The 15,747-nt window shown below is 42.6% G+C and overlaps 1 protein-coding gene across 1 annotated transcript in view; it reads right to left on the bottom strand.

The window, feature by feature from the left end:
- Positions 1–9,332: 9,332 nt before the first annotated feature.
- The window catches only part of LOC136628843 (olfactory receptor 6N1-like), an 18,571-nt gene continuing 12,156 nt past the window's right edge, over positions 9,333–15,747 (bottom strand). Inside the window, exon 2 of the mRNA XM_066604936.1 lies at positions 9,333–10,285. Coding sequence (XP_066461033.1) covers positions 9,333–10,285 — 953 coding nt within the window. The remainder of the gene's footprint in view (positions 10,286–15,747) is intronic.

Here is a 15,747-nt window from a genome sequence, read left to right as displayed (position 1 = left end):
TCAGATGAAACCAAAGTAGAACTGTTTGGCAGAAACACAACTCGTTGTGTTTGGAAGAGAAAGAATACTGAGCTGCATCCAAAGTACACCATACCAACTGTGAAGCATGGGGGTGGCAACATCATGCTTTGGGGCTGTTTCTCTGCAAAGGGACCAGGACGACTTATCCGTATACATGAAAGAATGAATGGGGCCATGTATTGTGAGATTTTGAGTGCAAACCTCCTTCCATCTGCAAGGGCACTGAAGATGAAACGTGGCTGGGTCTTTCAGCTTGACAATGATCTCAAGCACACTGCCAGGGCAATGAAGGAGTGGCTTCGTAAGAAGCATTTCAAGGTCCTGGAGTGGCCTAGCCGGTCTCCAGATTTCAACCCTATAGAAAACCTTTGGAGGCAGTTGAAAGTCCGTGTTGCCCAGTGACAGCCCCAAAACATCACTGCTTTAGAGGAGATCTGCATGGAGGAATGGGACAACATACCAGCAACAGTGTGTGGCAACCTTGTGAGGACTTACAGAAAACATTTGACCTCTGTCATTGCCAATAAAGGGTATATAACAAAATATTGAGATGAACTTTTGTTATTGACCAAATACTTATTTTCTACCATAATTTGCAAATAAATTTGTTAAAAATCAGACAATGTGATTTTCTGGATGTGTTTTCTCATGTTGTCTCTCATAATTGAGGTCTACCTATGATGTCAATTACAGGCCTCTCTCGTCTTTTTAAGTGGGAGAACTTGTAAAATTGGTATCTGACTAAATACTTTTTTTCCCCACTGTACATGCCGTCTGCTAACCTTGAACAGATAGTGAGCCAACTGTTCAGTTAATGAATTAAGTGATCCGCCAAAGAGACCGCAGTGATGAAGAAGCCAGAGAATGTAGCAGAGAGGCAGAGAGTTTTAAGTTGAGGATCCCTCGCACTTACTTATGTGTTTTTCTAAATGTTCAGTGGGCAGGCACTGAACACAGCAACCAATGAACATGCTTTTGGGGAGTATAGGAATAGCAAATACACGCCCGCCCAAAAAGGAAACTCCCCTACCTAGTGGATGAAGAATAATTTGGCCTATGTAAACATACTCAACAATTTATTCAACAACTACGAAACTGAACAATCACTCAGGATGACAGCTTTTAAATAACTGTTGTTCTTGCGCTACAGCCACTGTTTGGAAAGATTTTTCTGCCAATAATTGCCCCGTGTAAAGGTACTTTCAGCCTGATAGTTGGATGGAACTTGTTGAACTTTTTGTGGAAGGTCAGCAGCTCATCTTCAGAGCCTGTCCAGATTATGAGCAGATCATCAATATAATGAAAGAATGCTTGTGGTTTAATAATACACGTGTACAAAAATGTTTCCTCTGATTTGGCCATAAAAAGGTTAGTGTATTGTTGTGACATACTACTCCTTATGGTACTACCCATATATTGCAGGTATATGTATTATCCTAATAAGAATTCATTGTGATGGAGTACAAACCTAATTAGTTGTACGGTTGGCTCCATGGCTAGTCTGCTTTTTTTGGAGGAAGTATTGGCATGCGGCTATGTCATCCTCATTTGGGAGGCTGGAGTACAGAAACTCTACATAGTTGCCAGCGTTGTGCCCTCCGGTAGTGGGAAGGCCCATATTTGTCACTAGGCAGTTGAGGTCCAGTGCCTAGGGCATCCAGGCAGGAGGGAGTGGCCCTAGGAGCTGATAATTTTTTTTCATTTTATTTTTTCGGTCCCCTGACCTTCTCCGCCAGACCTCCGTCTCCAGCGGAGAGGGGAAATACCTTCATACATACGGGAAAATCCACACAAAAATCCATGGCAAATTCTGCACCATTGGGCAGATTTTGACATAGATACACAGCAGACTTCACTCCTTCTAAGGAAAGGGTGAAATCAGCTGCAGATCCGCATCAAAATCTGCATCAAGGATTTTAGAGTGCATCTGCACTAAAATCCGCAGCGCAGTGTGCCTTTTGTGAACATACCCTTAATGGGAGTGTGTTTAGGGTTGGTGCCTAGAGCAGCATGAGGTATGAATTTGGACCTAGTAGTAGGCCCAGAACTGACAGTTTGTAGAGGATGTATGTGGTGTCCTCAACATATGTGTCTCATCAAGGGTTTTAGGATATTCTCAACTCAGCTAGAGATATTCTCAGTGAAGGTTCCAATACTAGAAATGATTGGTCTTCCTGGGTTGCCCTCTTAATGTATTTATGTAACATATAGAAGGCACCTACTTTTGGATTGCCCAGTAAGGTAGATGATGCTGGCTTGGCATCATTAATGTTGTGTTTGAGTTATTCTGTATATTCTTTGGGGACTTCCTATAGTATTTCTTGCCATAGTTGTCTCTTTGGGTTTGCTACTCCCAATCATTGTTTTACAGACTTGTGAAAGAGTTGTACATTGATTTGAAGGAATGCTGCCATCCAACAGGTGGCGCTGCAAAGGTATTGTTCCATTTTCCTTATTTGCATAAATTACCCAGAGGAGCATGCATGGCCATATAAGTCTCCTCACTCACCTCTCAGGTGTCTTCTCACACTCCTTCTGGGTGCTCTCCTTGGGGAGAGACAATGCTATCCCCCAACCCACTCACCCCCTAGGTGTCTCCACACATTTTTTGGGTGCTCTCCTAAAGATGTCTGTTTATGGCTTCCTATTCCCAATCACTGTTTTACAGACTTGTTAAAAAGTTGTACATTGATTTGCAGGAATACTGCTATCCAATAGGTGGCGCTGTAGAGGTATTGTTCCATCTTCCTTATTTGCATCAGTTGTTTCTGTTTCCTGGATTTAATTTGATGTGTTCATGATTACTACAGCTCCTCCCTTAACTGGCAATTTAATGGTGATATCCTCATTAGTTTTTAGCGATTTTATGTCTCTCCATATTTCTTAGTATATATGTTGTTACACAAGCATAACAAAGAGACATAAGTAGCCTTGAAAGTTAGCATATATAATTTTCTGGTCATTTAAATAGGTTTTGTCAGGAGAACAAAACCCCGTCGCTCTGCTTGGCCCTGCCTAAAATAAAAAATGGGCGTATGCTCACCTCTACTGGAGCCCTGGGAAGCAGCTGACAGCTGCCGCCAGAATCAGTGGTGACTTCTGGGTAGACCACCAGGCAGAAGCATCTGACTACTGTGGCCAATCAGAAGCCACGGCATCACTCTCGACATCCCAGGTAGATATGCAAACATTTAGGGCTCATGTCCACGGGCAAAATATGATTTAGGATCCGCAGCGGATCTCCCGCACGCGGATCCGCATCCCATAGGGATGCATTGACCACCCGCGGGTAGATAAATACCCGCGGATCGTCAATAAAAGGGATTTTTAAAAAAATGGAGCATGAAAAAATCTGGACCATGCTTCATTTTCGTGCGGGTCTCCCGCGGGGTCGGCTCCCGCGGGCTTCTATTGAAGCCTATGGAAGCCGTCCGGATCCGCGGGAGACCTAAAATAGGAATTTCAAGGATTTACTCACCCGCAGCGGGCCCCGAAGCTCTTCTCTTCCTCACGGCCGCATCTCCCTTGCTTCGGCTCGGCGGATGTGCCCGGCGCATGCGCGCGGCACGTCGACGACGTGTCGGCGACGTGCCGCCGGCGTGTGGAATTCATCCGCCGGCCGAAAAAGAAGATCCGGCCGTGAGGAAGAGCAGAGCTTCGCCGCCCGCTACGGATAGGTAAATTCTTATTTATTTGTATTTTCAGCGCTCATGTCCGCGGGGCAGGAGGGACCCGCTGCAGATTCTACATGTAGAATCCGTAGCGGGCCCGATTTTCCCCGTGGACATGAGGCCTTAGAGTTGTGGCATGATTAGATGAACGCAGCAGGGCAGCAGTTGGGACCAGGAAGCTTTCTCTACATTACTCTCTTTGCTGTGTCCCCCTCCTCTGCTTGATTTCTGCAGCAGGTTTCCAGCTGCATGTGATTCAAAGAGAAATCTTTGAATGAAGTGATCTTTAAATATCATTTGTAATGTAAAAACACTACGGAAAATGCCATAAATATGCATGAGCCCAAAAAAAAATTTCGGGCACCTTCACACGAGTGTATGCGCGTGTGCGTGCTTCGCAATGCAACTTCTTTGCACACTGAACGAGTCCAACCCAATTTTTAACGAACATCACCTTTTCCGTAATGCCTGCTACAGAGGTCAGCATGCAGCCAATCAACAGGCAGGACACCTTGATGATGTCACCAAATGTTGCCTCCATCTTGCATATGGGCAGCACTTTCATAGGACGCCTGCATCACATGACCCAACCATATATAACATAAACGCTATGTTATCAGTGGCCATTTTACAGCTCAACACAGGACAGAGAAGCTGCAAGCTTGTGGGGGGAACATGGAAGCTGCATTAAGTTTATATACCTATATAAACCATGCTCTATAGTTAGGGAGCGATAATCTGCAGAGAATATATCACTGCAGGTGTGAAAAATTGTATACCAGCAGTGAAGATAAACTGCAATGTGTTGGAGAGACCAGAGAAGCTTCCTCAACTTTATATGCCTATAAAAGCAAGCTATATTGCAGAGCGTATACTTCTGCTACTGTCATGTATATAGCAGCAGAGAGACAAACTACGCCGTATTGCAGAGACCATAGGAGCTGCATTGTTTGTATGCCTATACAAAACTTGCAGTGGGCTTTGCAAGAGATATTCTGCAGAGCGTAAATTTCTGCTGGAGTCACTGTATATAGCAGCAGAGAAACAAACCGTGCTGCATTGCAGGGACCATAGCTGCATCAAGATTATATGAATATAGAAAGCGTGTTCAGTGCTGCGGGAGAGATACTCTACTGAGCGTATATCTCTGCTGGTGTCATGTATGCCGCAGCAGAGAGATAAACTACACTGTTGCATGTGGAACATTGCAGTTCTTTCTTTGCAGCCTCACAGATTTTTTAGAAACGCGAGTGTGGACATTACAAAGTACTTATAAGGCTAGGTTCACATTGGGCGGATTTCCTACGGAATTTCCATGCAGACTTTTGCTGTGGCAAATTAGTCTGCGGCCGCTAATCCCGGGATTAGCCAGCCATGTGGACAAGATTTTGCAAAAATCTCGTCCACACGGGGCAGCCAATCTGTTGCTTCAAAGCCGGGTGGAACCGGCATTGCGGTGCAGATTAAGAAGATGCAGCATGTCTATTTTTTTTTTCCGCTGCGGCCTCGCCCCTCTCTATGGGGAGAGAAAGCCACAGCGGAATGCCAGCAGGCGAACCGCTCCAAAACCTGCGGCCAAATGCCGCAGGTTTTGAAGCTGCGCTTTTCCACCGGAGTTCCTGCGTTTTTTTGGTGCTGCCAAACCGCGGGAATTCCACTGGAAATCCGCTGTGTGTGAACCCAGCCTAAATGTTACGCAGCTGACTGTTGGGTGTGGGGAACTAACAGGAAAAGTCCAGAATATACAAACTGGGCTTCTGTTCTCACATATTGTGCCACCATGGGATTGTGGACTAGTAGATTGTATTGAAGGTGCCGGAGGGTTTTTCTGAAGTAGTTTGAAGAAAAAAAAACAGGGAAAAATGCATAAGATATATAGTGTGTTTGTCACCTCACAAACTTTTTAAAGTTGTGAGTTTGGCCAATACAAATTACATGCGAATGTTTCAGAGCTGCTAGTGGGGTGTGGGAAACTAACTGAAGCACCGAAGACAGGGAAAATCCAGAATTTACAATATATACTCTCTGGGCTAGGATAGTGGCCAAGTAGATTGTAATGAAGTTGCCTATGGGTTGTAAATAGAGATAAGCGAGTTTACTTGCTAAGGGCAATTGCTCGATCGAGCAGTGCCCTTAGCGAGTACCTGCCCACCCAGGAGCAAAGATTCGGCTGCCGGCGGCGGGCAGGGAGCTGCGGGGGAGAGCGGGCAGGAACGGAGGGGAGATCTCTCTCTCCCCCCTGCTCACTGCCGCAACTCACCTGTCACCCGCGCTGGCAGCCGAACCTTTTCTCCCGAGCGGGAAGATACTCGCTAAGGACAATGCTCAATCGAGCAATTGTCCTTAGCGAGTATGCTCGCTCATCTCTAGTTCTAAAGTAAGAGTAAACTAAAAACTAAACAAAATATAAGCTAAAAAGAGAACTAAACAAAAATTAAACCTAAAAACTAATTAAAAAATAAAACTATATAAATAAGATGAAAACCTTAAGGGGTAGGAGACGTGTCAGTAGTTGTAGTGGTGTTAGAAGACAGGCTAAGTTGGCACTTCAAGCGGCTCAGAGTGAAACAAATGTTCTGCTTGAGGTGAGGCAAGTCCATTGCCATTCCTTAAGCCCCATTTACACGCAACGATAATCGCTCAAAAGTTGTTCAAACGATGGTTTCTTAGCGATAATCGTTGCGTGTAAATGCTTCCATCTTTCACTCTTTGGCTGAACGATGATTTTTAGGTGAGGATAAAATCCATCTTTCAGCCAGAGAGAGATAGCAGGGACCACATGCTGTGTTATGCATTTGAGCAGCTGATTAGATTGTATTCAGCTGGCAGCCCCTGCGAAGACAATGCAGCTGAGTGCAAAGTCCAGTCCACATGCTGGGATTCGCAAACAGCTGCTGGAGGTTCATTTACATGCAAATGAAGCTGATAAAGGGCTAATAGGCATTTGTGCTCATTGGTACTTTATGCAAAATGATCGCTAGAACTATCAATCTTTTTAAAGATTGTCTTAACGTGTAAATGGGCTTTTAAACAGCATGCCTCAAATACTACCGCCTCCTCTTCTCCCAGTCAAAGGCACAGAACAGTCAGTCTGCACCACTTGGCCATGATCATCCACCCTCTACTTCACCAAGTGCCAAATCCCACCCATACTCAGAAGCAGTCCACATGGATGGGTCTAAAGAGCTGTTTGATCATTCAGTGTCATAGATGTCATCGGGGAAATCCAGACAACTGGGTTGGTCATGAAGCCGAAAGGGGTGGCCCTCATTACATGGTACCCCCAAGGCTTGTGGGACATTCATTCATGACTGTCTCCTCCTCTTCCTTCTCTTCGTCTACCTCTTCCTGTCACCTTTAAACACCTTCCACATAGACATATATATTCATGTGTGAGAAAACCTGGCCTCCATACAACACTGCACATGGAAATTGCTACCATGCTGTGCTAAAACTCATGGGTGTAGGGGGGTGCAGCCACACAGCTAGTCTCAAGAGCTGTTGATAGCTTTTCAGGCACAGGCTAAAACGTGACTGACCCCACACAGGCTGAAGCCAGGTGAGGTCATGTGTGACAATGAGGCTAGCCTGCAGGCAGCCCTTCGCCTCCGAAATTTCACAAATGTACCTCACGAAGTACCAGATGATGTATCTCGTTAGAAGACGCTATATGGAAGTCGGGCACTTGACGCCTGTGGATCATGAATATGTGTGCTATTTTAGCCTGCTTTGAGGTAGCAACCAAAGTGGTCAATTGTGATGATGCAGTGATCAGTATGACCATCCCAGCTGAACCAAATGCTACATAGCCTCAGAGACAATGACATGTTGTTGTTGCAAGATGAGGAAGTGATATCAATTTCCCCTTCCCCATAGCGCTTGTATTAACCCCTTGTGGATAGCTCCTCTTTTCCAACACGTTTGTCCACTTCTCATGTGGTGGGGTGCGTAACGCAGGTTTCAGGATATGATGGAGCCAATGGAATTACAAAAAGATATACAGAATTTATTCAAGAACACAGCAAATAACAGTTTCAGAGAATAAGAAAATCAAACTCATACAAACAACCTGAACTTTCTTTACAGCAACTCTGTTACATGCCCTTTCTCAGTATGATGGATAGTATTCACTTAAACAGTAAAAAACAGTGTGTGAAACACAGCATTATTATTTTAAAGGGGTTTGTTCTATAACACTAATATATATATATATATATATATATATATATATATATATATATATATATATATGCATTTAGTTTACAGGTTGCAATATACAGTGCCCCCCCCCCTCCCCCGTGGCATTGGAAGTCTAAGTGTGGCATAGGTTTTTCAGCCCATTGCAGCCTGGAGCAACATCACAGGGTGAGACTCGCAGTCACAGGCAGCACTTATCCATGGTGGTCCAAGACTGTCGCCTTCTGCATGGATGTACTCAGACATGGTATTGTCACCTTTTGTAAGGTGACCAGATTTTCCCTAAGTCAGCTTGAGGTATGCTGCCACATGCAGAGTGGCCTCAGTAGTAATAGTGTCCCCCTATGTTGGCCCAAGTAGTAATAATGACCCCCACAATGGCCTCAGTAATAATACTATTACTACTAGGGCTGATATAGGGGAAACTTTTACTATAGTGTCCCCTATATCAGCCCCAGTATTAATAGTGACTCTCACAGTAGCCCCCTTTAGACCAATATACTTACCTCCTTCTCATTTTCAAAGCGCTGCTGCTCCTCTGCTCGGCGCTGCTGTGGGTGAGAAGGGGGTGCACCCGGACTTCTCCTCCCTTCTCCTCTCCTCCTGCGGAACCAAGGAGGAGAGGTCAGGGAAGATGGATTCTGTTTGCACACACTGTCATCAGTATGTGCATCCTGCAGCAGCGCCACTGAGTGATTACCACCCTGGCTGGTAATCACCTTAATGGTGACCTGGTGTCCAGAAAGCGGGACAGACATCCAAAAGCACGACAAAAGGCTGTCCTGCTTACAGACCCTGGGGAAAGTGGGACGTAGCCTCCCAAAGCAGGACTGTCCGGCCTAAATCAGGACATCTGGTCACCTTACCTTTTGACTTCTGGGTATCTAAACTGGGCGAGCGGCTAGAGCTTACCAAACATAATTTATTGGTGCTTGCCTGCCCTGCTGACAGTGGACTATCAAAAAGAGCATTCAGCACAGCTGGCGGTGTGATAACCACAGCTATAGGCCCAATATTGAACTGGTGTGGTCGGAAACCAGCCATGAGTAACTGGTGATGCACCCACCTACACATGTGGACCAGGGTACCATGATGGTGTATGACTTAGGTCTCTCGCTCCCAGAGGTGCTTAGCAGTGTCCCATCACCCCGGCTCGAGGGAAATTCAAGCCTGTAACCCTTGACTTATCTTCAGAGGCCCAAGAGGATAGTACCATGACTAGTGCAAGCCAGCAGACTGTCTATCAGATGGTTTAGAGCTTATTTGCTTATCACATGCTGAATTAAAACTGTGGTTTTGGGGGCACAGCAGTACTTGAACATAGAACGAGGAATGTTTCTCCTGGCCTTCATATCACCCACCAATACTTGGGATTGTTTCAAGTGGTTAAATCCTTATTATAGACTTCCTTTAAATAGATATTTCAAATGTATTAATAGGCTCTTAAAGTATTAGCAACTTCTTTGTCATAGTTTGCATAGCCTCTTTAATGCTGGCATTTCTAAGACTATAAATAATAGGATTAAGCAACGGGGTTACCACAGAATAAAACACAGATATCATTTTATCCCCACGGAATGTGTTTGCAGCTGATGGTCTTACATACATAAAAATAATAGTAGCATAGAAAATACTAACTACAGTAAAATGTGATGCACAAGTAGAAAAAGCTTTCTGACAACCACTAGTGGATGGAATATTTAGAATAGTAGAAATAATAAAAGTATAGGATATAATGATTAGGAGACAGCAGGTAGGGATTAAAACACAAGACTGCCCAAAAAAAATCCAGATGACCACTGAGGTATCAGAAGATGAGAGTTTCACTAGAGGACCAAAATCACAAAAAAAATGGTCAATCCTTTTGTCACCACAAAAATCTAACTTTGCAAGCCCGATTGTTGGCATTACTGGAATGAAGCATCCACATATCCATGCTGCAAAGGCCATTTGGCAACATAAAGATTGGGTCATTATCGATGAATAATGCAAAGGATTACAGATGGCCAGATACCGGTCGTAGCCCATGACAGCCAACAGCACATTTTCAACAGTACCAGAGAAAAACACAAAGTAAAACTGAGTCAGGCATCCATATCTTGATATGGTTACATGGTCAGCCAAGAGCCCAACCAGCATTTTGGGAATAACAACAGTGGTATAACCAATTTCCAAGACTGAGAAATGGCTGAGAAAGTGATACATGGGCACCTGAAGCTGAGAATTTGTCTGGACTACAGTGATGATTAGTATGTTTGCCATCAGAGTTATCAAGTATGACTTCAGAATTAAGATGAACATTAATCTCTTCAAATCAGTAGACGTATGGAAACCAAGTAAAGTGAAGTCTGTAACATCTGAAGAATTTGTAGCTCCATACTCTCGTGACATAAAACCTGTTACAAAGAAATTTTAAGCCACATTAATAAAGTAGAATATATTCTCATTTCTTTATCATAGGTAAATTACCATAGGTATTGACCTAGGTTTAAGCAACATTACACTAGCTGTAGAGAATGTAAGACAAAAGGTGGCTTTACACGGGACAACTATAATTTGAACCGTCACTTGAAATAGTCACTAAAGCATTACAAATGACTGTTTGTATGCTTTTACATAGAGTGATTGTTGTGCACTTGCTGCCCAATTTCATGATCCCTAAATAAATTGTTGGGAGCATTTATACAGGGTGAAATATTGTTTGGTTGACTATAGAAGTTAGGGAACGTGAGGTGCTTTGGCATGTATTTGAAATTTCGACTTCTCCCCACTGAGTCCACCAAACGTTGCAGCACCGAATGTTCTCTAAATGGCCAAATCAATAAGAGACTGTAGCAGCGAGTGCATCTTCAAAGAACAAAACCAGCCAGAAACCATAACAGCAAGTGTTCTTTTGAAGACCAGCAAGGACTCTTCACTTGAGGATCACTAGCAGTTATTTTAGTGTTTTTATGAATCAGTGAGTGTTAAGTGGGCTGGAGCTAATCAGCATTTGAAGGGAGGTGCAAGCCAAACAAGCGCACAAATCCCTGCAAAGTTGTTGGCTAGTCTTGATAGATAATGATTAATTGTTTAACCTGTTAGGGATATTCCAGGGACCCCAAATGATATGTTGCTGAGTTCCGAATTAGTATATGTTCTTTCAAGCCTGGCGATTTCGGGGACACACACACGTTGTTGTATCTCAAAGAATCCTAAGTTTTATTACTACAAAAAGAGGTTTTATCAAGAAAAGAAAGAAAGGAGTATACATGGCTTTATGCCAAAGCTTCACGTAAGGTCTCATGTGAAACTGTTTCATGTAAGCAAGTTTTCATTCTCATGTGAAACTAACACACAGTACATATCTACAAAAATTTGTAACATTTTCTACTGTGGAATTTTTAGATAACTGAACAAACTATATTTCATGAGAGATTCTGAAAAAACAAAAGAATAGCTGTAGGCCCAGATGAATCCGCATTAGAGATGAGCGAATATACTCGTTTCGAGTAATTACTCGATCGAGCACCGCAATTTTCGAGTAGTTCCATACTCGGGTGAAAAGATTCGGGGGGCGCCGGGGGGCGGGGGAGATGTGGCGGAGCGGGGGGTAGCAGCGGGGAACAGGGGGGAGCCCTCTCTCTCTCCCTCTCCTCCCCACTCCCTGCTGCAACCCCCCACTCACCCACGGCGCCCCCCGAATCTTTTCGCCCGAGTACGGAAGTACTCAAAAATCGTGGTGCTCGGGCGAAAAAGGGGCGTGGCCGAGTAGGTTCGCTCATCTCTAATCCTCATCTCAAGTTGAAAAACAGAATTTGGCTAAAGTTCATAGTGTTATATGAGAAAAGACAAAATGGAGATTTACGGAACTTCAGTCTTAACAACACCAGATGATAATTAATCAACCAGCAGCTATTTTTAGGTGAGCTGAAGCAAAGAGACTAGGGTCTAGTGAACTAATTCTTACTGGTCATCTGGTTGATGGCTATGTTTACATGGAACAACTGTCATTTCCATTTGCTCTGTCAAACTAATAGTTGTCCTATGTATAGCTGAAGCAGGTGGTGGGTGGTATTATGGTGCAGCGGTGAGAGAGGCAGGCAGAGGCAGCATTTTTAAAGATAAAGATAACTTTTACTGAAGAGCAACCGAATAATATTTTCACTTCATAAGAGGGCACTGGTACTTGAACATTGCGTAATATCAGCCAGAAGTCTGCACTTACAAATATTTAAATAGCGATCTCCAAACTACATTCTCAGAGCTCCACAACATGTGATTTCAAAGCACTATAGGTGCAGGGAAGATCTCCAGATCAGCTGTGAGCTTCTGTAATGTGTAAGAGGGGAGCAGAGCACGGCTCACCCCTCTTACATAGCCGCCAAAGACCATCTCATCTAAATCTAAGTGATGGATGGAGGTGGATCTGTGGGGATAATTGTCATTATACTTTGTGGATCATCTTGTCAGGGTGGTTTAAGATGGGGTAGTGTGTTTCCACTGTGGATGTTATATACTGCAGTGCATGGAGGTAGTGTGTATGAGCCAATAGTGATGGAGCATACCCTAACTACATAGTTGATATGGTTGAAGAAAGAGAGGTCCATGACGTCCTACCTATATTCCTAGTGGTGATTGAGATAAAGTCAAAAACTCATATGAGGCAGTTGGCAATAGTCTTATATTACATAGAAATATTCCTTCTCAACTTCAAATATAAAAATCAGAAGAAATCCCTGGATCAATGACCTGCCTCCAGCAATCAAGTAACAATAACTGGTGATATTAGCACTTTCAATAAAGGCATCTAGGCTCTTCAACTTTTTCAATAAATCAACCAGGACAACATCATGTGACAGAGAGTTCTACAGTCTCACTGGTCTTACAGTAAAGATGCCCTGTCTACGATGATGGTGAAACATTTTTATCTGGTAGACTAAGGTCAATTTTCCATGGCAGATCATTGAATTCTCACTGGATTGCATGAATCTGAATGATAATTGCTCAGTGTAAATCCAAGCAGCGACTGAACAACAAATGATAAGTCATTCTTCATTCAGTTTCTGCAGGTATAAAAATCAAATGCCTATTAGCTTGTTTAAGCCGGTTGCCGGAATGACCTCCGGCCCACTCCACCTCTATTCCCTGAGCGATCCTCACTCCTTTGTGAAAGCACAGGAGCGATTATCACTCAAAAGACTGTTGGATACTGAAGCACCTGACAGTCGTCCTGTATTAAAGGACCCATAGTTGATACCCTTTTGTCATAACTATAGGAGTAAGTATAGAAAAACTGTTACACAGATCTCTGTACTGTCCATTAATATATGTGTATATAGTAACTCAATTACTCTAAAACGTCTATTTCCAAACATAAATAAATGCAAGTCTGATCATTCTTTGTGCTGCAATCCAAAAATTCCCTCAAGTAACTTGTTTGCCCTTCTCTACACTAAAGCCAGCTTGACCATCCAAGGCCTAGTCTCACAAGTTAAGATGGTCTGAAAACCTTTCATGGCACACAATGGTATAATCAAAGGCCCAAAAAATGGGAAGGAACTGAATGACCAACAGAGTATCAAGGATAGGTGGAGGGAATACACAGAGGAACTATATGCCTGCAACCACATACCTGGACCATTGCATGAGGTGGAGCCTGTGGATTTGAAGCCTCCCATTATGGAGTCAGAAGTGGTTATAACAATGAAACAGCTAGCCAAAAGTAAAGCACTAGACATAGATAACATACCAGCAGAGCTATTGCTGCCAGTACCAGTGAAAACTATCAAAACACTGTGCCATGCAGTATGGGCATCCACACATTGGCCACAGGAGCTGGAAAACATCTGTCTTCATCCCTCTACCAAGCGACTCCCAGATTGCGGTTTTCAATGTCGTTGTTGTTTTTTCTAGGAATTTATTATTATATTACATTATTCTATAATATTTATTGCATTACTGTGTCCTATAACAATACATAATGCTTTATTATATGACTGACATCTTTTTTACCATGCTTTTCCTCTTTTTTTTTCTTTTCTTTCTTTTTTTCTTTTACTTACTTTTTATGCACTATAATTATTGTACACGTCTTTCCTTTTTTATCTGTTACTTGTAATAGTGTATCCCCAGCTATAATAGTGTTGCCCCGAAATGTGTCTTTTTATGCTGGTTTAAAATAAAACGGAGAAGCTGAGCTTACTTTGTATTGTATTGAATTTTATATTTCGGTCAGCTCCGCCTACACCGATCACATTTTTTTCTTCACTAATGTATCATAGTATGATATAGTTACTCTAAATATACAACCTCACCCAGCTGTAGTCTAGAACTTACCTCTTCATAGAAGCGGATCAGATTTGTTTGACACGACCAATCCATTATAAACCTATCCTGATATGAAGTTATACGTTTATGTTCATCGAGATACTCCTGCATACCATCTCTTAGAAAACCTTCAGATATTTGACCCACAATGGAAGGTTTATTAAAGTCACAGTTGAGATATATATTCTAGATCCCGCAATATATTTATTTATGCTGGGATTTATCTAGTCACTTTGGGATTTATCGCTTTAATTTTAGTGTGTGACCTATGGTCTCACAAAGGAAACCTTTTTCGTGGATATGCCATTCTTGAATAATTATTAATAAAAGTAATTTTTTTTTAAATAAGTTTTTTTGGTCCTTATGGTGATAATTGTTAACATATAAGGACTGTAATGCCACGGTGACAACCACAATGGAAGGTACACATACACACCTGAAATTTCCCACTTCAGTCTTTCACTTTTTTCTAAATTGGCGTGTTTGTGATTTGCTAGTCTGATGCGATGCGGGGAAAGAAAATCACGGCTCGCCCTATTTTTGGGCGTACGCTCGCATCGCCCATTGTTTCCAATGGGGCTGGTGACAGCATTGCACCATGTGCTAGGTGCACGCGAGTGCAATGCGATGCCTCTCCATTAAAAACGATAGGAGACACTCCGCAATCCTATGCTGTTTTCCCCTCTTCATATATTCTGCGCTGCATATGCAGGAACTACCAGGCTTAGTAAATTTTCCCCTGTGTATGTTGTTATAGGCGGTGTACGTTTAAAATATGCATAAATCTTGGATCTACTGCCTACTGTGAATTTCAGTTTATTCCTACAATTCAAACGTGATCACAACAACCAGTGCTATGGAAAAAACAAGGGTGGACAGATCTATCCATGGATTCATGTAGTTTAAGTCAAATTCTGACCCTACCATTTTTAGAAGCAGCAGAAACTGGGTTTCTTCAAGCCTGGAACTTTTTGTCCAGTTTGTAACTGCCAAGATTTGGTGAACATGTATTGACTGTAGCCTCCGTTTTCTCATCTGACAGGACTGGAACCCAGTTTGGTCTTTTGCTGTAATCCATCCTCTTCAAGGAATCAAAATTTGCTGTGACTTCAGAGAATCTCTTCTGCATACAACTATTATAATGCATAGTTATTTTTGCTGCCGTCTTCATATTAGCATGAAACTTTGGCGAAACTCCTCTGAAATCTTGTGTTAACAATCTGAAATGTGATGCTAAGTATTCTATGACTTTACCTGCTAGAGTTCTACTCCATTGACTTGCTCTACATGAATTAATAACTCTTTAAGAAATTCATTCAAGTATCCCAGGTATATAATATTTCCACCAAAACCTCCAAGGAATTTTCATAAGCTACAAACAAGACCCATGAGGGTGTTTTACATATAATCATACATTTTTTTGTTTTGATATTTATACTATTTATGTTATAAAATAATAAAATTTTATAGGGATCAAGAAACGGATTTCCCAAATTTGAGAGTTTCACAAATTGCATAATTTTTCATTAGCCAAATGTGAATCACATTT

This window comes from Eleutherodactylus coqui, chromosome 5 (genome assembly GCF_035609145.1).
Source record: "Eleutherodactylus coqui strain aEleCoq1 chromosome 5, aEleCoq1.hap1, whole genome shotgun sequence".
Lineage (NCBI taxonomy): Eukaryota > Metazoa > Chordata > Amphibia > Anura > Eleutherodactylidae > Eleutherodactylus > Eleutherodactylus coqui.
The sequence above is the reverse complement of the archived record's forward strand: the minus strand, read 5'-3'. Positions and strand labels throughout refer to the sequence as shown.